At 40.6% G+C, this 25,688-nt stretch overlaps 1 protein-coding gene across 2 annotated transcripts in view; it reads left to right on the top strand.

Annotated features, from left to right (window-relative positions):
• Window positions 1-25,688, top strand: part of Baz1b (bromodomain adjacent to zinc finger domain 1B) — a 62,199-nt gene that overhangs the window by 16,584 nt on the left and 19,927 nt on the right. The window contains exons 4-9 of one of the 2 annotated variants that reach the window (XM_005344629.3): window positions 1,316-1,517; window positions 4,522-4,643; window positions 7,484-7,681; window positions 14,921-16,619; window positions 18,659-18,797; window positions 21,966-22,099. In XM_005344629.3, the coding sequence (XP_005344686.1) occupies window positions 1,316-1,517; window positions 4,522-4,643; window positions 7,484-7,681; window positions 14,921-16,619; window positions 18,659-18,797; window positions 21,966-22,099 (2,494 nt within the window). Of the gene's footprint in view, window positions 1-1,315; window positions 1,518-4,521; window positions 4,644-7,483; window positions 7,682-10,314; window positions 10,439-14,920; window positions 16,620-18,658; window positions 18,798-21,965; window positions 22,100-25,688 lie in introns of those variants that run through there. The other variant, XM_026784778.1, reaches the window with a different exon arrangement.

Genomic DNA, 25,688 nt, shown 5'->3' with positions numbered 1-25,688 from the left:
GCAGAGGCAGGCGGATCTCTGTGAGTTCGAGACCAGCCTGGTCTACAGAGCTAGTTCCAGGACAGGCTCCAAAGCCACAGAGAAACCCTGTCTTGTAAAAAACCAAAAAAAATTTTTTTTTCTTTTGTTGTTGAAACAGGGTCTTGCTGTGTAGCCCAGACTGACCCTGAACTCACTATATAGGAGATGCTGGAGAGGTCCTGATCTTCTTGCCTCAGCCTTCTGGGGATTATAGATTATGACTTGGTACTTTTGTACCAGATCATTTTGTTTGTTTGTTTAGTTAAGTGGTTCTCAACCTGTCAACCTGTCGGTCACAGCCAGATATCATACATATCAGATATTTACATTATGATTCATAGTGGTAGCAAAATTATTATAAAGTAGCAATGAAATAATTTTATGACTGGGGGTCATCACAACATGAGGTGTTCGCAGCATTTGGAAGGTGAAGAACCATTGGTTTAGTTGATTTTTGAAACTGTCTTTGAAGTCCATGCTGGCCTGGAGTTCACTGTGTATTGCAGATTGGCTTTGAACTCAAAGCAATTCTTCCCTACCCTTACAAGTGCTGGAGTTACAAACATGATACTGTGTCAGGTTCATTTTATTTGTTAAGAAATAAAAATGGAAATCTGAGAAACGAAGTTCACTATACCTAGATACTTGAGAGTGTTCGTGAATTTTGTTTGCTAGGCATCCTAAGTCACTGTTTATTGCTGTGAAGAGATACCGTGATTAAAGGATCTTTTTGGTTTTTTGAGTCAGGGTTTTATTGTGAAGCTCTGACTGTCCTGGAACTCTGTAGATCAGGCTTCCTTGAACTCACAGAGATCCGCCTCCCTCTGCCTCCTGAGTGCTGAAATTAAAGGTGTATGCACACCACCCAACCTAAAGTAACTCTTATAAAAAGAAAGCATTTAACTGAGAGGGCTTGCTTACAGTTTCAGAGGCTTAGTTTATTGTCTTCATGACAGGGAGCATGGAAGCACATATAGCATGGAACAGTAGCTGAGAGTTGTGTTCTGATACACAGGCAGAGAGACAGACAAACAGGCATACCGGGACTATCTTGGAGTTTTGAAACCTCAAAGCCCACCCCCAGTGACACATTCCTACTCAGAAGGCCCTAATCCTTTCAGATAGTGCCATTTTCTGGTGACTAAACATTCAAATATATGAGCCTATGGGGGCCATTTTTACTCAAATCACCATATTAGACATGTATACTACTAGGTCATGTTTTCTATTTCTTTAGATTTCTAAGTCTATTTATTTATTAAGTATCTCTTAATTTTCTCTATCATTTGTATAGGTTGGAAAGGAGAAAATGCTGAAGGTAAAGATTGTGAAGATTCATCCTTTGGAGAAAGTTGATGAAGAGGCTGCTGAGAAGAAATCTGATGGGTCTTGTGATTCTCCATCAAGTGACAAAGAGAATTCCAGTCAAATGGCTCAGGACCACCAGAAGAAAGAGACAGTAGTCAAAGAGGATGAAGGCAGGAGAGAGAGTATTAGTATGTATGATGCTGGCCTTGCTCCTGAGTTGATCTAACATTCTTTAGCAACCATATGCATAATTTGTTTTTATATAGGCATGATTGTATTCATTATGATTCAAAAAGCCACTGAAATATCCATGTGACTTAGGACTTAAAGCTCCCTAAATAATTAAGACTATTCCTAACCAAGACGGTAAAGAAAATCGCATTTCTTTTACTCTTCTTTTTTTCTTTTGAGTCAGAGTCTGTAGTCTAGGCTGGCCTCAAATTTGGAGAGGTTCTCTTGTCTCTGTCTCCTAAATTCTAGGATTACAAGTGTGCACCAACATACACCCAGGACTCTTTCCTACGCTTTAGTTATTGTTGTTTTTTGTTTGTTTGTTTGTTTTCTGGAGACAAGGTCTTACAATATAGCCTTGGCTGGCTTGGAACTTACTAGGTAGACCAGGCTGGTATGGAACGAACACACACACACACACACACACACACACACACACACACACACACACACACACACGCCTGCCTCTGACTCCCTAGTGCTGGGATAAAAGATGTGTGCCATCATGCCTTTCCCTCTTTCCTCTGAGAACATGTACCTGTGTATAGAGAGAAGGCAGTGATCTAGGTAGACAAAGCACATTCTAATCCCTCCTTTTCTTTACAGTGCAAGCTAATGTGATGTCTTTCAGATATTCCATTTTTCTGTTTGTCTCTTTGTATCTGACTATCTTAGGTAGAAACCACTTGAATTCTGAAACACTGCAATATCAAAAATAATTTGTTCAGATCTGGAGACAATAATTAACAGAGTAACTAAAACCATTGCTCATTAGAAAATGTGCTCTGACAGTGCTACCACATCCTAAACACTTATCATTTATTTAATTTTGACTGTTTAGATAAGGAAATCAACTGCAGTAGTTATGATGGCACAGTGTTTGTTATATATGATCTGTATCTGTTGATCAAATAATTTCACTTCACTAGCTTAGTTGCCACTTTGTCTGCCATCCATTCTATTGTGTCCAGATGTTTTGGATCCATACTGATTATTTTAGAAGGCCTTGTAGTAGTCTAAAAGAAACTTCTGAGACTAGCTGTAACTGGCCTTTCAGTGTTGTCATTTCATCTATTTTTTTTCTGTTCTGTTGTCAGGGCATATGCCTATCATTTCCAGTTTCTCTTCTGAAGTTTTTATTATAAGCTTATTCTTTTTGTATTATGGGTGTGTGTGTGTGTGTGTGTCTATATAAGTGTATAAACTATATGTGTGTAGGTGCACAGAGGCCAAGAGAAAGACCCTCTTGATCAGAGTTGCAGGTGATAGTGAGTCATCCAGTGTGGGTTCTGGGAGCCGAACTTGGGTCCTAGAGGAGAACAGCAAGTGCTCTTAGCTGTTGAGCCATCTCATCAGCCCTCAAAATGAGGGAATTCTGATTACCTGAGGTTGAAAATTGTTTTCGTGAGATGGGAGGAAAGGGTTAATATATGGGCAGGAACATAATGTGTTCATATTTTGGCTTGATGTTTTATTCTTTGTTTTTTTTAACACTGGGTCTCTTGTGACCAAGGCTAGCCTTGAATTTCTGATCTTCCTGTTTGTACCTCCCAGTAGTTGGGATTATATATAGGTGTGCACCACCATGTCCAATGATACACTTAGGTCCTTTTTATCCCAAGATTCTTGAGAATATTTATTGTCTTCCCTTCCTGCTGACCAGTGGCTGATTCCTTTGTACTGTTATGATTTAACTTCTGTCTTTTTACGTTTTTCTACTTCTTTGCTTTGGGACAACTCCTGACCTGTCTGCCTCTCTACCTGAAGAAGTAGGCTTGTGCCCCTCTACTTGGCACCTTTCCTTCACCAGCTCCTTTGACAGCCTAGGACTGTAATTTGCTCTGTGATCCATACTTGCCTTACTCTTGAGTTCTGGGGCTACAGGTGTATGAAAATGTTTGCCACCAAGCCTGTATTAATTTCTGCCTTTTAATGACTTATGATACAGTTTCTAATCAGGTTGCAGATGACCTCTTATTTGCCAGGTACAGAGATTTTTTTTTTTTAAAGATTTGTTTTACTTTCTGAATTTTAAAAAAATTTATGTGCGTGAGTGTTTTCCCTGCATGCATGTCTGTGCACCACTTGCATGCCTGATGTCCTTGAAGGCCAGACATTTTCAGATTCTGTGGAATTGGAGTTTTAGAGTTACAGATGGTTGTGAGCTGCCTTTTGGGTGCTGGGAATCAAACCCAGGTTCTCTGGAAAAATAGCCAGTTTGGTTGTTGGGTTTTTTTTGTTTTGTTTTTTGTTGTACTTTATTTTCTGTTAATGGTTATTTCACCTGCATGTATATCTGTGCACCTCGTGCATGCAGTGTCCACAAAGGCCACCAGAGTCTCCTGGAACTGGAATCACATATGCTTGTGAGTCATCATGTGAGTGCGGGAACCAGATCTCTGTCCTGAAAGAGCAACCTCTGAGCCATCTCTCCAGCCCCAGTTGTTTAATTTTTTTTGTTAGATTTAACAGTGGCAGTTATCCTGATATATTTAACCTTGTTTTATTTACTTATTTGTTTCATATGTATAGGTATTTTGCCTACATATATATCTCCATCATGGATGCCTGATGCCCACGGAGGCCAGAAAAAGGCATTGGATTCTCTCTGGAGTTACAGACAATTGTGAACCACCATGTGGGTGCTGGGAATCTGGTCCAAGCCATCATTTTAGCCCATAAGTCATACTCTTTTTAGGTGTTTAATGCTTGCCTTCCAGAGTGTTTCTTTTCTGTACTCTCACAGTATTCGTGTTTGTCAGACTGCATTGTGGCATTGTAGTTATTTACCTAACTGACCTGCATAGATTAGCTCCTTAATTTACAGGTATTACATCTATCTTTGGGTCACATCACCCAGTAACTGGTGTAAGTGAGGAATTGAGTAAAGTTATTAATTGTGAGTGAATAAGTTAAATTAAAATAATTTATTATTTGCTACTTTTCTGTTGATTTGACTAGATGACAGAGCACGTAGGTCTCCACGAAAACTTCCTACTTCGTTAAAAAAAGGAGAAAGGAAATGGGCTCCTCCAAAATTTCTGCCTCACAAATACGATGTGAAGCTACAAAATGAAGATAAGGTTGGTTAAACCTCTTACATTAATAGATTTTAAGAAAATATTATACGGGTGGTTTTCTTGGAGAAAATGTGCTAAGGAAAAATGAAAGAAATGTCTTCGTTACAAAAATTTGGAGTATTTTTTTGACTTTTTTCTTCAGAAGGTAGTATGCCTTTTCTTCATAGGAAATAGTGGATTGAAGAATAACTTTGCATTTGAGCATCTCAATTTGAAAACGAACCGTTGCTCTTAGTCGTGTCGTGGCTCAGAGATTTTCTTTTGCTGATTTCAAAGTAAAAGAGTTAATTAACCTAAATGAAGTTACAAGACAACTCCTGTAGTTAGTGCTTTTATAAGGGATCCTGTAAGACTTTAAGCTAATAAGCTGTTATAGTCAGTATCCTTAACATAATTTATACAACTTTTTACTTTTTACGTTTTTTAAAAAAAAAAAAAAAAACAAAAAAAACCCTCTTTCTTACTCAGGTCCTGGGTATTGAACTCAGGGCCTTGCTATGGTAGGCAAATATTCTTTACTGAATTACATCCCCAGTCTTTTTTTCTTGAGATATAATATGTGTTTGACTTTTACATTTTTTAATTTTTCTTGTGGGACTAAGGTTCAATCCCAGCTCTTCCTGGAGTTAGACAAGTACTATCACTGAGCTATTTCCAGTCTTGCTTTTTTATAGTCTTTAATATGTTGAGAGTCAGGATGTATTTACAAACAAGAATTTATTTCTTAGCTTTTATCCTGGTAATTGTGAGATGGAAGCATGAAGATCAGGTTGAAGGTCATTCTTTGTCGCACAGTGAGTTTGAGGGCAGCCTGGGCTACGTGAGACCTGTGTCAAAAAAACAAAGTTTTAAGTTGTAAATAGAATATATCTTGCTGGGTGATGGTGGTGCACACCTTTAATCCCAGCACTCAGGAGGCAGAGGCAGGTAGATCTCTGTGAGTTCGAGACCAGCCTGGTCTACAGAGCTAGTTTCAGGACAGGCTCCAAAGCCACAGAGAAACCCAGTCTCGAAAAACCAAAAAAACAAAACAAAACAAAAAAAAAATAGAATATATCTTTTCATTGATTATATCTTAGATTTAAGAAATGCTGGTGCCGGGCAGTGGTGGCGCATGCCTTTAATCCCAGCACTTGGGAGGCAGAGGCAGGCGGATCTCTGTGAGTTCGAGACCAGCCTGGTCTACAAGAGCTAGTTCCAGGACAGGCTCTAAAACCACAGAGAAACCCTGTCTCGAAAAAAACCGAAAAAAAAAAAGAAATGCTGGTATATTCTTTCTGGTGTTTCTACATATACATGAATAAATTTTAAGTTTAATTGGAAAGAGGACTAGGATGTTGAAAATAATTGTGTTTTTTTTTTTTCATAGATTATCTTTTTATACAAAAAAATCTGCCTGGCCCTGTGTGGTTTAACCCTGGGAAAGATCTTCTATGGCAAGAACTGCCAGCCAGTTCTTTTGTTTTTTGCATTGAGACGGGGTCTTGCTGTATAATGTGGCTGCCTTAAACCTGGCTATGTAATCCAAGTTGGTCTCAAATTTGTAACCATCATCTTGCCTCTGTATCCTGAGTGCTGGGATTACAGGAGTTTGGCATCATGTTTTTTGTTTTTGTTTTGCAGGTGTGGGGGGGGACTTTTTTGTATTGTTCTGTTGCTCTCCCTATTGCTTAGAATTTTGACAACTCTTACTATTTTATAATTGGTGATCTGAACACATAGCTGGATAGGTAGATTTCTTACCTCTCATTTAGTGATTAGCCAGTTAAAATATGCTGGTGAATCTCATCTACTTCCATTTATTTTCCTAATAATGGTACAAATTGTTCACAAGTCATAATAAGCTCTGGTTATGGGAAGGCAAAGTGTGAACAAAAAATAAATGACCTATCATCCCTCACTTGGAGATGATCATTGGTGAATATGAATTTGATTATCAGTAGTTAGGACTCAAGTGGCTTTCAAAGGTAGAAAAATAATATAATAAATGTATTTTGTGTATCTTGTCCCTTTCATTTACTTAAAATAAGCATCTGTGGTTTCATTAAATTTTCTTAAACTGTAAAGTGAAATGGTAGCATATAAAATAGTCACCGGAGCAGCTTATGAAACATGGAGACTCCTCAGCTCTCCTGCTGGTACTGCCTCTGACTCGAGTTTTCGGTTTGGTGAGGCCCAAACAACTGCTTTTGTTTTTTGTTTTTGTTTTTTTTCTCTTTTGTGTGTGTGTGTTTTTGTTTTTGTTTTGTGGCTTGTTTGTTTGTTTGGTTTTTGAGACAGGGTTTCTCTGTGTATCCCTGGCTGTCCTGGAACTCACTTTGTACATCAGACGGTGCAAAATCAGAGATCCACCTGCCTCTGCCTCCCGAGTGCTGGGATTAAAGGTGTGTGTTACTTCCACCACCACCCAGTTTTCTTATGTAATTTTGAGAGAAGATCTGGCTATATGTTTCCTAGGCTAGCCCTACAAGCTCACTGTCTTCCTCTCTCAGCCTCTCAGTACTGAGGTTATCTGTATGTAACAGCATGAACCCTTGAAGGACGGATCTTTAGGTAATCCTCATCCTCTTTTCCTACTAAAAGACTTTCCATTTTTTTCCTAGGATGAAGCTATAGCTAGAGAAGTTGATGGTGTGGAGTTTGAAAGTGTACTCATTTTAATTGACATTTTTATTGGAATGTTTAAGTTGAAATTCTATCTCAAAATTTTGCCATTTCTAATTTATAGGTGCGCTTACCCCCCACCCTCCCCACCCCTGCACTCCCATGAGAGGCTGTATTTGTTTTTATTGCCCACCTGCTTCTGGTCCCAGTGCTGAGTTCTTTGTTACCTTTTTACCTAGATCATCAGCAATGTGCCAGCAGACAGCTTGATTCGAACAGAGAGGCCACCAAATAAGGAGATTCTTCGGTACTTTATTCGGCATAATGCCTTACGTGCTGGTACTGGTGAAAATGCACCTTGGGTGGTAGAAGATGAATTGGTGAAGAAATATTCCCTGCCTAGCAAATTCAGTGACTTTTTACTTGACCCTTACAAGGTAAGGTACCTGTTAATGTTGGACACTTAAGTAGAGCATTGCTAGATAAGCTTCTTTTTTCTAGTAACTCACAGTAGAATTAGATTTATGGCAGATTTTGAACTCTTCAAGACAAAGTTTCTTTGACTATCCTGGAACTAGTTTGGTAGATCAGGCTGGCCTTGAACTCTCAGAGATTCACCTACCTCTGCTTCCTGAATGTTGGAATTAAAATCTTGTGGCACACTGTCCAGATAGAATTTGAACTGTTTGTTTGTTTGTTTGTTTGAGACGTGGTTTCTCTGTGTAGCTTGGAGCCTGTCCTGGAACTCTCTTTGTTGACCAGGCTGGCCTTGAACTCACAGAGATCTGCCTGCTTCTGCCTCCTGAGTACTGGATTAAAGGTGTGAGCCACCAATGCCCGACTCAGATTTTGGACTCTTTAACAGTTGATAATTCATTCAGGAGCTGAATCAGAGACCATGGAGGGAATGATACTTATTGGCTTGTTCCCTATGGCTCCCTTGGCCTGCTTTCTTATATAACTCACAGCCATCTGCCCAGCCATGGGGTGGCACCACCCACAGGAAGTTGGGCATCCCCGCATCAATCATCAATCAAGAAATGCTTTATAGTCTTGCCTGTGTGCAGCTGTTGGAAGCATTTTCTCAATTGAGGTTCCTCTTTCCAGATAATTCTAGCTTAGTTAACAAAATACTAACCAAGATGTTAATATTTTATAAAGGAAAACTGAGCCAAGTGTAGTGATATACACCTTTAATCCTAGCACTTGGGATGCAGAGGCAGACAGCAGGCAGATCTCCGCGTTCAAGGAGAACCATTGCTAGAACCAAATAAAAGTGGGTTATGAGCCAAGACTTTGGCCTAGTCCCCCCTCACTATCTATCTACCTACCCACCTACCTATTTATTTATTTATTTTAGTCTCCATTCCTCTTACCTCTGTGTGTGAAGTTATGGGCCCAGTATCAAGCACTACATTAAAACAAAATCTAAAAACCTTCCCAGGTAACTTACTAAAACTATATAGAGAATGAGGTAAGTTCTTTATGAATATTACCCTCAAATTCCTACTTTGTTGTATTGAATGAATGAGAAGAGTAGGAATGGTTGGAGTTGTCTCTCGGTGGTAGAATACTTGTCTATTGTGAGAGGATCTGGTTCCATCCCATTTTCAGTGAGTTTAAAAAAAGAGAGAGAGACTGGAGCTGTGTTCGTGTGGTAACACCTGACTTTAATCCCAGCACTCAAGAAGTAAGTGAATCTCTGTGAGTTCAACTGTATAGTCTATCTACAGAGTAAGTTCCAGGACATGCATGTCTACATAGAGAGACCCTGCCTCAAAACAAACAGATATAAAAAGCCCAATGTTGAAGCCCGTGTGGGTCCAACACAGATAATTATCTTCCCTAACTGGACTGGTACGCAGTCATGAGGAATAATCAGACACAACTTATACGGTCGTCAAGGAAGGGCAAGATCTCTCCCGTTTATTCTCCAAACAGTTTATATATCATCCCATAAACTGAGCAGGAAAACACCTTAGGCTGTATCCTTGGTAACCCTGGTGAATGGCCTTTAGTCACGTCTGCATCTACCTGTCTGTTAGCTGTCACGTAGGCCATGAATTAGCATCTCTATAAGACTTCCTCCAAATTACCAAGAAATAAGCACCAAACATCCTGACCAGTTTCAGCCAACACCTCTTCTCAGGAGATCTACATTTCTAACAAAAGAAGAAAGGAGCAGTACATCCTTGCTATTGTTATGCAGAGACAGCTTGTCTGTAGAGCTACGTGATCAGCTCAGACCAGGCCTGTGGCTTTTATGCCTGGCAGCTACACCATACAGAAATAGGGGCCTACAGCCCAAGCTACTGAAATAAGAATTAGGTGTTTGAGTCGGTGTTCATGGCTGAGTGGTTAAGAGGGCACTTGCTTCTCATTTAGAGGACCCTACTTTAACATACCACGTCAGGCAGCTCAGAACTAGCTGAGAATTCACATCTACAAATCTGACACCTTTGACCGCTCAGCTCACCTGCACTCGTGTATATATAATCACATAAACATGCACACTACTGAGATGCCAGGTACTCATTGACAATGTTTTCTAAACTGAGTGGTGGTGGCGCACGTCTTTAATCTCAGAACTCAGGAGGCAGAGGTAGGCAGATCTCTGTGAGTTCGAGACCAGCTAGTTCCAGGACAGGCTCCAAAGCTACAGAGAAGCCCTGTCTCAGAAAAAAAGGAGAGAAAGAGAGATTGACAATGTTTTCTAATTGGTCTGACTGTTTAGATATATTGCTTTTATTTTATTTATTAAATTCAGTTTCAGATTGAATTGCCACAGATTATTTCAGTTATTATAGATCATGAAATGTTTTCGTTGGCATACTGTCCTAGTGGTAATGTTCTTTGGTGGGAACAAAGTAAAATACTATATATTCTGTTTTTCTTTTGGCCTCTCATGTTGCTGTCATAATTATTTAGCCATGAGAAAGCGCCTTCACCAAAAAATTTTGCTGTTTTTATTCTGGTTTTTCCACACCCCCTCCCCCATTAGTCGTATTGAATTGTGCTGAGTGGAAGATAGGGAGACCCTTAGCACATAAGTGGTTTTATACTTTTTCAGATCCCCCTGAGTCCAGCCATGCCGGCTCCCATTTGGCTGTGACTGCCAGCATGCTCCATGCTGAGATGATCCAGCTACTGAAGGACTGCTCATGCCGGGAGCCGGCCTGTTGGGAGGGGGTTGGGTGAGTTCATTTCTTCATTTTTTAGAAAAGAAATTTTTTTTTTTTAATGTGGTACGACATGAAGATAGTGGCTGGAACTTGTCTCACTAAACTAGCTATCTGAATTATTTCTTCTTAACAGTGCATATCTAAAAAGAAGTGAAAGAAGCTTGCTTTAAATTTGAATTATTTAAAAATAGAGTCATTAAATTGGACATTCTAGTTCTAATAATAGCTATTAAAAGTACCTATAAAGAAAATCTCTGTAGCTTGATTGGTCTCTTCTTTTTTTTGGTTTTTGAGACAGGGTTTCTTTGTGCAATAGTCCTGGCTGTCCTATAACTTGCTTTGTAGACGAGACTGGCCTCAAACTCAGAGATTCGCTTGCTTCTGCCTCCCAAATGCTGGGATTAAAAGAGTGTACCACCACTGCCTGGCCAGTCTCTTTTTCTTTTCTTTTTTTTTTTAATATTTATTTATTTATTATGTATACAATATTCTGTCTGTGTATATGCCTGTAGGCCAGAAGAGGGCACCAGACCAGATGGTTGTGAGTCACCATGTGGTTGCTGGGAATTGAACTCAGGACCTTTGGAAGAGCAGGCAATGCTCTTAACCGCTGAGCCATCTCTCCAGCCCCAGTCTCTTTTTCTTTATAAGACTTTAGGAATATTCCTGAGTGTCAGCTGGAGTGTTGTTATGTTTATCCTGTTGTGCAGTTTTTTATTTAGTTTTGGGAAACTACAACCAGGAAACTATATTGGGGGAAGATATCCCAGGAGTCATGATTAGAATTCAAGTTCTTTAAGATGATAAAACCTCTGTCTTGAGGCTATTGGAAAGCAAAATATTCAGTTTTGGTTGGGCACTAAAGCAGCCAGCTAAAAGACTAATACATAGTTAATAGTGCTGTTTTTTTTTTAATTCCATTTTTAGATAGCATCTCATTATGTAACCGGTCCTGCCTTGGCCTCCTGAGGGGCTGATTGATAGGCATGTGCCAGTGGGCCCTGTAATTCTGAAAGGTCAGCTTGGGCTTTAAAGTTGCGGGGGGGAGAGGTTAGTCAATAGCCAGAAGAGTTTGAGTGGCCTAGCCTCTTAATTCAGACTGTTTTGCTTTTTGTTTTGTTGTGGTTTTATCGGTTTCTTCTTTGATCCCGTCCTTAATGTTTAATTTTTCTTTCTTAGAGACAGAGTTTTGTGTAGTTCAGGTTATTCTCTTTGAACTGTCCCTCCTCCTTCCCTCCTGAATGCCAGGATAACAGCCATGCTCCACTACGCCTGGCTAAATCTCAGTTGACATTGTTGGACATCTTAGTAATCAGTTTAACCCTTGATAGCTCCCTTACCGCTATCAAGAGCATCATATTTTTACCTCTTGGTTCTTAGGTTCCTATTACCTTAGCTAATTCCCCTGTGCCCATCTTAGGGGCTCTCAAGCTCATGGGTTGTAGTCTGCATCTGTTCCCTAGCCTGTGTGCAATCTACTCCCTCAATTTTCTCCAGTTAGCCCTGGCCATTCAAGAATGGGAAGTCTTGCTGGGGAGTGATTGCACACGCCTTTAATCCCAGCACTCGAGGTAGAGGCAGGTGGATGGATCTTTGTGAATTCCAGGACAGCCTGGTCTACAGAGCGAGTTCCAGGACAACCAGAGCTGTTACACAAGAGAATCCCTGTCTTGACAAACAAGTAAAAACAAAAATGAATGGGAAGTCTCTCAGGTTGTGCTCATGCGTAGCTACTTCCTGTTTTCCTGTTAGCCAAAATGAGCTGCTGTTTGTATCTTAACAGTCAACTCCATTATTTTGACTTGTTTTGGGTTTTTTGTTTTGAAACATGATTTCATATAGCCCAGGCTGACCTTGAACTCCTAACCCTCCTGCCCCTGTCTGCTGAATTTGCAGGCTTCTACATTTCACACCTTACTTATAATTACATTTTTTAGAATATTATGATCAGTTACAAATTTCTAATACATATTTAAATAGAAACTCCTGGTGTGACCAGTGGGCCAGGTTCTTTTTCTTTTCTTTCTTTTTTTTTTTTTTTTGGTTTTTCGAGGCAGGGTTTCTCTGTGGTTTTGGAGCCTGTCCTGGAACTAGCTCTTGTAGACCAGGCTGAATGGACCAGGTTCTAAACTCTTAAGTCTATTTGGTTTGTGTTTGAAACTGACACTATAGCATAGTCTGACTGAATATGAGGAAATCCCAATTTCCCAACTGTTAGAATTTCAGGTGTGTGATGTAGTTCCTCTACCTGTCCCACCTTTTTGTTTCATTTCTGATGTAGTGTCTCATACTGTAGTCCTAGCTGACCTCAGACTCATACATGATAGTCTTTCAACCTCGGCCTCTGGAGTGCTTGGATTATAGGTGTAAGTAACCATGCCAGAATCCTCTTACCTAATTCTGTGTGAGGGGAATGAGGCATGCACTCCTGAGGAGCCAGAAGAGGCTAGTGTAGTAGTGGGAAGGGTGTACTTGAAGGGCATGTACTGTGAGTGTGGGGCCAGCTCGGGTCTCTTGGTGTGCCGGCGATGGATTTGTTTTTGTTCTAACCATGTTTACGATGAACATGTACAGCCAGGGGCAGAGCAAACTGGGGTTTTCCAAGTAAATACAGAATATGAAGAAAATTGTAGGTTTATGTGAGCTGGATTGTAATGACTGCCTAAAATTAAATTGAGGTGAAGAGTGGAAGCCAGCCATGGTGGTCCATTCTCTGAGTCCCATCTCCTGCTCATGGCTTGAGTCCAGAGTCCTGAGGCCATCCTGGGCACTATAATAAGATCTTATCCTTTTTATTTATTTGTGGAGTTATTTGTTTGTTTTTTTCAGACAGGGTCTCACTATGTAGCCCTAGCTGTCCTGAAATTTGTGAATCCTTATACCTCTCTCCTAAGTGCTAGGATCATAGGTGTGAGCCACCATGCCTGGCACTGACACCACATCTCTTTAAACCAACAGGTTAGGATGTTGAAAATGTGATAAAATGAGTGGATTTATAGTCTTGTGATATTGCAAGATTATAGACTAGGGTGCCAGAGAGAATGAATCAGGGACATTCGAACATGATAAACAGGACTGAGAATAGAGCTCCGTAGGTAAAGATACTTGTGGCCAAGGCCAACTGTCTTAATCCAATTCCTGTGACCCACATGGTGGGAAGAAAGAACCAGCTCCTCTGCATTTTCATCTGACCTCTACACACCCAACTTGGCATGTACATGCCACCCCCCAAAACACAGGATGAATATGAAATGTAATCAGATTTTTAAAGAACTGTATATAAAAGAAATGAGAAGTTATAGAGCTTGTAGATGTAGTCATAGAAGTGAGTTTTCTCATGGGAAGAGGCAAGAAAGAGTTTATAAAACCAGGAAACAAGGTCAGGAAAGTTCTTTATCTGAACAGTGTTATCTATTGTTCGGCATTCTTACGTTTTCACAGTAACATATGCCTCTGGGTTGAGACAAATGATTTAGGTAGTATATTCTACTTAAAGCACAAACTATTGAAGCTGAAACATAAAATCAAAGGATGAAGATATAACTGTTTCAAGAACAGGACTACTCCCTCCATTTTCAGGGATGGAATACAGGCTCTTACATGTTAAGCAAGTGAGCCACACCCCCACCCCTCACTGGGGGATTCTGGGCAGGTGCTCTACCACTGAGCCACACCCCAGCCCCTCACTGGGGGTTTCTAGGCAGGGGCTCTACCACTAAGCCACACCCCAGCCCCTCACTGGGGGATTCTAGGTAGGGGCTCTACCATTGAATCATGTCCCCAGGTTGAGAGTACTATTTTGTTTTTTAGTTCTCTAATATATTACATCTGACTGCAGTTTCCTCTCTTCTTCTCTGCCCAGTGCCTCTCCTCTCCCAGAGTAGTACTTCTTAAAGTCTTGAGATGCTGCTGTTTTCTGGGTCATTTATTTTCTGATCTGAGGTTCATGGATAGACTTTGGAGATTGTATGCATAGTTTTTGTGTATTGTTACAGCTGGAGAAAGTATTCATAGATTTTATTAAAATCTTTGAGAACCACTAATGCATATGTAAACAAAGAGCTAGTTGTGTAAAGCATCTGATGTCAAAGGATGATGGGCTTTTGTTGCAAAGCTGAAGGTGGATCCCAATTCCTCATATAAACTAGGAAAGCATCCTATCACTGAACTGTACAGCTTCCCAGTGTACATTTTGAGTGATAGGGAACATTGAGACAGAATCTGACGTGATTCTGGCCTCATACTTGGTATGTAACAGACAGACCTCAAACTTCTGATTCTCTTGCTTCCACTGCCTACATTTGGGATTATAGATATGACTCCATGACATCAGCAGAGTATAGTTTTGTTTTGAGACATGGTGTCACTGTAGTGTAGCCCTGGATGTGGAGCTTCTTCCATGTGTGGTGGGGAAGAGCACCACTACAGTGCTTAGATGTTGCTTGCTGCACTTAGATTTTTAACAGTAATTTTGCTCCTGTTCTTAAATTTTAGTACATGACCCTCAATCCCTCTACCAAGAGGAGGAATAATGGATCTCCAGACAGGAAACCCGCAAAGAAACCTAAAAGAGACAATTCTTCTCTAAGTTCCCCACTAAACCCTAAGCTATGGTGCCATGTGCATTTGGAGAAGTCGTTAAATGGCCCACCACTGAAAGTGAAGAACTCAAAGAATTCCAAGTCTCCAGAAGAACATTTGGAAGAGGTGATGAAAATTATGTCCCCCAACAAACTACACAGCTTTCACATTCCTAAGAAAGGCCCATCCACCAAGAAGCCAGGGAAGCACAGCGACAAACCTTTGAAGGCCAGGGGCAGAAGCAAAGGCATCTTGAATGGACAGAAATCCACAGGCAGTTCCAAATCACCCAGCAAGTGTGTGAAGACTCCCAAGACCAAAATGAAACAGATGACTTTGTTGGATATGGCCAAAGGGACCCAGAAGATGACTCGAGCCCCCCGGAGTTCTGGGGGTGTACCAAGGTCTTCGGGTAAACCTCATAAACACCTGCCTCCTGCTGCCCTGCATCTGATTGCCTATTACAAAGAAAATAAAGACAAAGAGGACAAGAAGAGTGCCCTGTCCTGCGTTATCTCCAAAACAGCACGCATTCTCTCCAATGAAGATAGAGCCCGTCTTCCAGAAGAGCTACGGACTCTTGTGCAGAAACGCTACGAGCTCCTGGAACATAAAAAGAGGTGGGCCTCTATGTCTGAAGAGCAACGAAAGGAATATTTGAAAAAGAAACGGCAGGAGCTAAAAGAGAGGTTGCGGGAAAAAGCCAAGGAACGGAGAGAGAAAGAAATGCTGGAGAAGTTAGAAAAGCAGAAACGGTATGAAGATCAGGAGTTAGGCGGCAGAAACCTCCCAACATTCAGACTGGTAGATACTCCTGAAGGGCTGCCCAACACCCTTTTTGGGGATGTAGCCCTGGTGGTGGAGTTCCTGAGCTGTTACTCTGGGTTGCTCTTGCCTGATGCTCAGTACCCCATCACTGCTGTGTCCCTAATGGAAGCCTTGAGTGCAGATAAAGGTGGTTTTTTGTACTTGAACAGAGTGCTGGTCATTCTGCTGCAGACCTTACTTCAGGATGAAATTGCCGAAGACTATGGAGAACTGGGGATGAAGCTGTCAGAAATCCCCCTCACTTTGCATTCTGTCTCAGAGCTGGTTCGGCTCTGCTTACGCAGGTGTGATGTCCAGGAGGACAGTGAGGGCTCAGAAACAGATGACAACAAAGATTCCTCACCATTTGAGGACAGTGAGGTGCAAGATGAGTTCCTCGAGAAGCTCGAGACCTCAGAATTCTTTGAGCTGACATCAGAAGAGAAGCTACGGATATTGACAGCTCTCTGCCACCGGATCCTCATGACATACTCTGTCCAAGACCACATGGAGACAAGACAGCAGATGTCTGCAGAGTTGTGGAAGGAGCGTCTCGCTGTGCTGAAGGAGGAGAATGATAAGAAGAGAGCAGAGAAACAAAGGAGGAAAGAGATGGAAGCCAGAAATAAAGAAAATGGCAAAGAGGAGAATGGGCTAGGCAAGATGGACAGGAAAAAAGAAATTGTGAAGGTTGAGGATCAAGTCGAAATGGAAGCAGATGACATGATCAGTGCTGTCAAAAGCAGAAGGCTGCTTAGCATGCAAGCTAAGAGGAAGCGGGAAATCCAGGAGAGAGAAACAAAAGGTAAAATTTGTACTGAGAGGTTTAGAAAAGCCCTTTTGTGGGTAGGAGAACAGAAAGTACTAGAATAATGGTAGGGTATCTGTCACAACTATTAACTTATTCTGTGTACAGTAACCTAGCACTCCCTAAGATATTCTTGTTTTCTCATAATTTTGAGACAAACTCTTATTACCTTAGGCTTTCCTGAAACTATTCTCTGGCTTAAGTTGGCCTTACATCCATCCTCCTGTCTCAACATCCAGAACGTTAGGATTATAGGCATGAGCCTCTGTGCTTAGCTGAGTGTCTTTGTACAGTTGCATATAATTGCGTGTGTGTGTGCGCGCGTGCGCATGTGCTTGTGCACAATGGAAAAATAGCTCAGCAGTTAAGAGCACTGGCTATTTTTCCAGAGAACCTTTGTTCAATTTCCAGCACCCACATGGAGGCTCACAACTAATTCCAGAGGATCCAACACCCCCTCCACAGTCATGCAAGTGGTACATAGACATACATGCAGCCAAAACACTCACAATATTCATCAAATAAATAAGTAATTGGGGGGGGTTCTAGAGATGGTAATAAACCATGTAATAATAACCATACATAAATAATATTTTGCTGTAGGTTGACCTTAAACTCAAGGAAATCCCTCTGCCCTGGCATTGCATATGTGCACAAGAGCATTTTATTGAAAGGTTCATCTGTGTTGTAGCATGTAACACAGTACATTACTTAGAAGAAGCCAGGGCATAAAAGACAATCCCAGAAGGAACCTTGAAAGTCATACCTTGTTCTTAGCCCCTAACAACTACTGATCTCTAGATTTATGTATTCTCTGCATTTCATTTAAATATGGGCCTGTGAAAGAACTCAGTGCCAGTTGCTGCCATGTTTAGCAACATGAGCTTGCAAAATTCTGGGACCGACATGGCAGAAGGAGAGAACTAACTCCCACAGGTTGTTCTCTGACCTTCAGACAACACAGGATAAATTTATTTATTTGGTAGGGTTTCCCTGTGTAACCCTAGCTGTCCTGGACCTAGCTCCGTAGATCAGACCGGCCTTGAACTCACCAGAGATCTGACTGCCTCTTCTTCCAAGTGCTGGGAATAAAGAAAATAAAAGTAGTGTTGTGGTAGTGTAGCATGCCTTTGAACTCGGTGGGTTGGGGGCAGAGTCAAGCAGATCTCTAAATTTGAGACCAACTTGATCTACATATTGAGTTCCAGGATAGCTAGAGCTACATAGAGAATCCCTGTCTGGTGGAGAAACCAAATAAGGGGGTGGGAGAAGTAGGCACAGTTGCACACATGTTTAATTTCCACTCTCAAGAATAAGATCTCCAAGAGTTCAGACCAACCAGGGGTACGTAGTGAGATCCTGTCTGAAAAACGGAAAAGGCATGAGCTTTCTGATTAGCCAATTGTTAGTTGGTACAATATTGTGTGTGTGTTGTTTGGATTTGACTGCTTGGCAAACACTAGCACTGTACTACACTCCTAGTTCTACAATAATTACTGCTTCTCTTTCCCTGTCTTTACTTTCTTGATTTCTTCTATCAGTCATGTTAAGGCAACAGCTATGATGGCACACACCTTTAATCCTAGGAGGCAGAGGCAGATAGACTTCTGAGTGTAAAGGCCAACCTGGTCTATATAGCAAGTTTCAGGCCAGCTAAAGCAACATACATACATATTAAAGACAGATTGCTGTCAGGTTCTTTTTGGTCAAAATATTTCTTTTGTCAGTGTTCGGGGATGTGGGTTGGTTTAGGAACTCCCTCTGTAGACCAGGATAGCCTTGCTCACAGAGTTCACTTACCTCCTCTGGGTGTAAAGGCATATGCCACCACATTCAGCTTAACCGAAATATTTTCTTCTTAATTCATTCCCGTCTGTTTAAGGGTCCTATGGCAATGGGGGGTGTAACCTTGTGAAGATGTAAGGATTATAGGAGGATCATAGATGAGAGTTCAATTTTAGATGGCAAAAGAAGAAAGGAAGGTCCAGTAAAGATATACCTCATACAGGCATTTCTTGGTTTCTAATCTTTACCAGTGAGATTGGAACGGGAAGCTGAAGAGGAACGAATGCGGAAACACAAGGCGGCTGCTGAGAAGGCTTTCCAGGAAGGGATTGCCAAGGCGAAACTTGTACTTCGCAGGACGCCTATTGGTACAGACCGCAACCATAACAGGTAAGTTACTTGACCTATTTCTGTGTCTTGTGGGTGGTCATAGTTGTTACTAGTTAGCGAGCTAAGGTGCTAGAAATGAACTGTTCTGCTCAGTTTTCCACTTCTGTTTTTGGATATGATTGTTCCTTTATTTCCTATTACTGGTGCCAGATGCTAGTTTTACAAAATTAGGTAAGACAATCTTCCAGGCTCATTGGTAGCTTATGGCAGAGCTCTTGCATAAGCCTTGGGTTCTATTCCCAGTGCTGTGGAATTTAAAAAAAAAAATCTGCTCTGGCTCTTGAAGGTAGCATAGATAGGAAATTTAAATACAGACAAATGTACTGTAATCCTAATACTTCTTTTAAAATGGTTTGATATTTTGGGGCTGCAGAAATGGTTCAGTGATTAAAGCACTTACTGGATTTGGATCTCAGCCCCCACATGGTGTCTCAGGACCATTTGAAACTCTAGTTCCAGGGGATTTGACACCCTCTCTTATAGTATGAGGAGCAGGTGGGCTATATCCCGCCACCTGGCTAGCTTATACCCGAAATAATTACAGAGAAACTATGTTCATTTAAACACTGCCTGGCAGTTTTAATTAGCTCTAGCTTCTTACTGGCTAACTCTCACATCTTAATTAACCCACTTCTATTAATGTGTGTCGCCACTGGACTGTGGCTTACTGGCAAGAGTCTAACCAGTGTCCATCTTGAGCAGGAGAATCATGGCGTCTGCCTCACTTCCCTTCTTCCCAGCATTCTGTTCTGTCTACTCCGCCCACCTAAGGGCTACCCAATCAAAAAGCCAAGGCAGTTTTCTTTGTTTAACCAATGAAAGCCACACATAGAAAGAAGAACCTCCTATACCATTTCCCCTTTTTCTGTTTAAACAAAAAAGAAAGGCTTTCACTTTAACATAGTAAAAGTATATATAACAAAACAGTTATCAAGCAAGAATTACAGTTACAATATTTATATCTATTTTATCTTTTATCATAATAAAGGAAAACTATAACTATTCTTTAACTCCATCAAAGACTCCATAAGGATATATTACCTAAGTAAACAGGAAGTATTGTAAGCAACTTCCAAAACTCTAGAAATGACAGAGACATCTCGCTGCCTGGACAGTCACCCAAAGATCTTTTGTACCATTGGGACATCCATCTTCAGTCTACAGACCCATAGTATCTAGCAGACATTTCCATAAAGCAGGAAAATTTCAAAGACAGTTCAGTCACTTTCTTCTATATCCTGCAGAATGTCTTGCAGACTCTTTCATGAATCAGGAACCCTGAAGGATCATCTCACCTTTAGGCAAGTTCAGCTGTCCTCTCTCTGTGGGTTCTTTGTGTCCAGTTAAGCAGTCCAGGCAAGAGCAGTTTCTTGTCCAGATGGCTAACCAACTCCATAAGGAGCCTCTTCGATGCCCAGGAGCAGACGTGTCTCATTGTCATGAAAAGCCCTAAGTTATTAAAACATTTTAAAAGCCATATTCTGTAGTCTTTGAAAGATATGAAGAATATCTATCTGAAATATATCTATGCACATCTAGAAAATCTAACTAACATGACTACAAACTTGACTATTATAGATGATTATCCATTAACTTACTTACTAACTATACATTACATTTTTTAAATGAACTACACAATCACATACCTTAATCAAGATTAGAAATATGCATATAACAAAACTGACCTTAAATTAGTATCAGTAAATCATGATTCATATCAGTGCAAGTTATTCATATCTATATCATATCCCCCTTTAAATGTAAAAGAACAATATTTGGGAATATGGATGTAGTTATTTCTCTCCATACTGCTTCGTGCTGTATGGGGGCGCTGTTAATTAGGTCTTTTATGGTATATCCTGTTTGCTAGGTTCCTCTCAGTCAGCAGTTGAGCAAAATAATTTTTTGAGGGTGTTCACAGCAACCTTTCAGGAGGGCGCGGTCTATTATACCATATTGGTCTAGAAGCAATTCTCATCTTCTATGAAAACAAAAGAAAAACCTTTTTTCCAAAGCATCATATCCTTAGACCCAAATTTTAAAGTCAAGATACCTTTAGAACATATATGCTGGTTTAGCTTAGCAGACCACACAATGAAATGTCTCTGTATTTAGCTCCTTCATAGTCAAAAAATTTAAAGAAAACACAATAATATACAGAATCTAGGCTTTCTCCGAATTTTCCATTTTTACCTGGCTTATTTTCCTTCTTTTAATCTATGACTATCTGTACTCTCTTTAAAGACTTTACCCTTTTTTAAGCATTAACTTTACTTTATGATTTTTTAATACTCTTTTTCTTCTCTCTCCCAAGCCTACGTATGTCTATCTAACATTGTGACCCATTTAGAGGTCTTTTATGTCTGAATCTGTCCTGTTGTGAATCTGTAATTTACTATCCAGGAGCACTTCTTAAAAACTTAAGATGTGCCATGTAGGGGTAATAACGGTACTGCCTGTTTTCTGCCCAGTCTAAACCTTAACTACGCTGTTGTTATGATAATTATGATAGCTCCTGCCTGAGATCAGCACAGTTCAGCATGGCGGAGCCGGAGCCGCTCTTGCCTCAGAGCCATTTGGTGCCCCTGAGCCACACGCAGTTCCAGGCATGCAGCAGTCCACATTGCCATCAAGCTCTCTGATCCCAGCGGGTTACCAGTCCCACATAGGTACATGAAGGCAAAACCCTGACACAAATAAAGTCATTTTGTTGTTGTTTTGTTTGTTTGTTTTAGAGACAGGGTTTCTCTATAGCTTTGGAGTCTGTCTTGGAAGTAGCTCTTGTAGACCCCAGGCTGGCCTTAAACTCAGAGATCCTCCTGCCTCTGCCTCCTGAGTGCTGGGATTAAAGGCATGCGCCACCATCGCCCGGCCATAAAGTCATTTTAAAGTATTTTAAATTCATGCATTGTGTGGAACCTAAAAATACAGAACAGGCGTTACAGGAATGACACAGGCATTAGATGAGTTCCAAATGCCAAGGCATCTTTGTTATGTTTTTTTCTTTATAACTTCTCTGTGTCAGATTGTGAGGAGGGTGCTGTCAGCTGTATTTCGTGCTCCTCCACCTTGTTAGGCAGCCACTCCAGGAGTAAAATGACCCAGCCTTCTCTCTGCCCACTGTCTCACTTGTCATGGATGTTACTAAGTCCTGGTTGTACTTTGTAGATACTGGCTCTTCTCAAATGAAGTCCCAGGATTATTCATTGAAAAGGGCTGGGTGCATAACAGCATTGACTACCGGTTTAAGCATCACCGCAAAGACCACAACAATTCACCTGATGAGGATTACTGTCCCCGCAGTAAGTATATTGTCATCCTTTCATGGGTGGGAGGTGTTTATGTCTAGAATCCATTGAGTAAGTCTGAAGTATGGAGCAGCACAAAGCACTGTGGAGTTCTAGTTTTCGTTTGTCTTCCTGGGAGCTGTGGCCACACCATAGCTCAAGAAAGAGCACGGCATGTTGCTGTCATGGGAAAAGATTTAAATTTCAAATGCTGTTTCTGTTGAATGTATTTTGACCTTCCTCTTTCATAAGGATGAAACGTTTCTGTTTGAAACAGTGTCTTGCTCTATAGTTCAGGCTGTCCTAGAACTATCAAGCCTCTGACCTCAGCTTCTTGAGTGCCAGGATTGCAGGTGTGACTTTCACTCAGGCTTTCTGATATTTTAAGTAGAGACTGTCTGTGGTTTTAACTAACTCATGTAGGATAGAGCCCGAGGCCTGCCTTTACTCCGTCACCTATCCCAGGCACCTGTTTTCTTTATTATCACCCTAGCTTCTGGCTCAGCTTGGTGAAAATGAGCGTGTAGAGAGCCTAGTAGTTCCTCGCAAAATGAGAGAAGAGGTGATGCACATGGGTATAGATTTTACAGAAATAGTTTTCATATTTTGTTCCTTAGAAGTATCTGTAGAGATGTCAAACCTGGAATTGAGGTAGGAGACTAAGGAATCAGGTATATGCCCTCGTTCTCTGCTTTTTAAAATTAATTATGAAGCATGTTTTGTGCAAAGCAAATTTAGGTGTGCTGGGGGGGTTGACAGCAAAAAAAAAAAAAAGACCAGGTCTTGGATGTCACTTCACTATAATCCTAGTAAGGAGAAAATAGACAATATCTAATTTTAATTAAGTGGCTGCTCATTGTGAAGGTAATCTCAGCACTTAGGTAGGAAGGTTGTGAATTTGAGAGAACATGGGCTGCATGGTGAGAACCTGTCTAAAACCTGTGGGTGGGTGCAAAAGGTTTACCGAGACTGAGGTACAAAAACATGAGTCTATAGTTATCGTTCCTTGGTAGGCTGAAACAGAGGCATAGCTTGAACTCAGAAGTTGAACAGGACAACCATCAAGCAGGAGACCACCCCCTGCTTGGGACCTCAATAACTAGGATGGTTTTGAAGTTTTTTTAAGATTTTACAAGTGTGCCAGGCCCATGCCTTTAATCCCAGCACTCCAGAGGCAGAGTCAGAATCTGTGAGTTGAGGCCAGCCTTGTCTACACAAGTTGCATGACAGCCAGGACTACACAAAGAAACCCTCTCTTGAAAAACTAAAGAACAAAACAGGTGTATGTTGCTTGTAACTATGTGTGTTTTGTTTGCATGTATGTGCAAAGTGGTGCCATGTTCATTTGGTGCTGGTAGAAGTCAGAAGAGGGCATCAGATTCTCTGGAACTAGAATTACAGATATGTTAGCTTCCTTGTTGGTTCTGGAATTTAAACCCTGGTCCTATGGAAAGGCAGCCAGTGCTCTTAGCCCCTAAGCCCTGATTTTGGACTCTCCTTGTAGCCTAGGACAACCTTGAACTCTTTAGTTCTCCTGCCTCTATCTCTCAAGTTTCTGGGATTACAGGCATGTAACATCTTGCCCGATTTTTATTCCCATTTTGAAATAAAAATGCATTTTTAGAAAATTGACGGATAGGCATGGATTTTACTTGATTTTTTTTTTTTAAATGTCTATGACTGCTTGGCCTATGTGTGTCTGTGCACCACATGTGCACAGGCCTGGTATCCTCTGAGGCCCAGGCACTTGTGAGCAACCCTGTCTCCAATAAATAAATAAATATATAAATAAATATATAGGTGATTTAGAAGCATTTGAAGAGTCACTGATAATATTTTTTATCTGAATGCTGGCTGTGAAGTATATTAATTAATAAAATAAATGATAAGTATAATTTGCATAACTTATATTCTTTCTTCAATGTGTATATGTGTTGAATATGTTCAAAAGGGAAAACTCAAAAGATGCTTTTTTTTGTAGTTAAAAGATTCTGTGGACCCTAATAGGAAGTTTGACAGCATTTCCACCTCTGCCCACTAGATGTCAGTAGCCATGTCCAAATGTCTTCAATGCCTACACAAATCCTCTGGCTGGTACCTCCCCTCCCTGTTAAGAGCCATTGGGTTATAATAACCTAATGAAGTTTGCTTCTCAAATATTGTATTTCTCCAAGAAGTTACTTTTATTCTAAAGTAGTGCTTGATTTTAGAAACACCCCTAATACAAACTTAGTATTCACAGACTTACTAATAAGAAAACCAGGCTGGGTGATGGTAGTGCATGCCTTTAATCCCAGCACTCAGGAGGTAGAGGCAGGTGGATCTGAGAGTTTGAGGCCAGTCTGGTCTACAGAGTGAGTTCCAGGACAGGCTCCAAAGCTACATGGAGAAACCTGGTCTTGAAGAAAAACAAAAAAGAAAACCACTAATTTCTTCATATATACCTTTAAGGCTTTTTCATGTTAAATTTTTATATTTATTTTCATTTTTTTAAGACAGGGTTTCTTTGTGTAGCCCTGGTTGTTCTGGAACTCACTTTGTAGATCAGACTGGCCTTGAACTCTAGGAGGTCCACCTGCTTCTGCCTCCTGGGCGCTGGGATTAAAGATGTGCGCCAGCACTGTTGGTTTGTAAATTACTTTAATTATAGATTATATCAGAAAATTCTGCTTTTGGTGTTTTTTTTTTGTTTTTTTTTTTTTGTTTTTTTTTTGAGACTGAGTCTCAATATGTAGCCTAGAAGTTGCTGGCCTTGAGCTCACAGAGATCTCCCTGTTTCTGCTTTCCAAGTACTGGAATTAAAGGATGAGCCACCACATCCTGCAAAAAGAACAATTTCTTTATTTGCTTTGATATGAAGTTAGTCATTTTCATCTTAGCTTTTTTTTTTTTTTTTTGGTCTGTATGTAACTTAGGCTGTCTTGGAACTTACTCTGTAGACCAGGCTGTCCTCAAACACACAGAGCTGCACCTTCTTCTACCTCTGAGTGCTGGGATAAAGCCGTGTGCCCCCACTGCCTTGAACAATTCAGTATGTTTAAGGTTTAAACTGTGCAGCTATTTACCTGTAGAGAAGAAGTATAGCTGCTCTCTTTATAACAGAGTTGTATCTTAAAATTTCATCAAAAACTTAATATACTATGTATTGAGATACATGTAATCCACCAGATGTGTAGTTTAGCCCCATGGTTGCTCTTTGTAGTGTAGAGTGCCAGGCACTACTGTCTACTCTGGCAGAGGAATGGCTGTCTACAATGCCAGCCTTAGAAAAGCCTTGAAAATAGTTTCTAATAGAAGTATTACTACAAAACGAGCCGGGGACCCTGCATACTACATATATGATATTAGTATCTACTATTTTAAAGTATTTTGTTTTGGGGGACTTTGTTTGGTTTTAACAAGCAGATATTTTATCAAGGTTTAGAATTTCATTTTTCCTCATAATACAGCGTTACGTATTATGTAATGGTCTTGTATAACATTATGAATACTCATGAATCTGAGAATAAGAGTGTTTTAGGTAATTCTTAAATTTTATTAACTAAAATTTAACTATTTAGTAAATATAAACATGTTCAGTGATTAATATGTCGCATCTATATAT

This window comes from Microtus ochrogaster, chromosome 2 (genome assembly GCF_000317375.1).
Source record: "Microtus ochrogaster isolate Prairie Vole_2 chromosome 2, MicOch1.0, whole genome shotgun sequence".
NCBI lineage: Eukaryota > Metazoa > Chordata > Mammalia > Rodentia > Cricetidae > Microtus > Microtus ochrogaster.
Note: the sequence above shows the minus strand (reverse complement) of the source record. Positions and strands in the feature narration are given on the sequence as shown.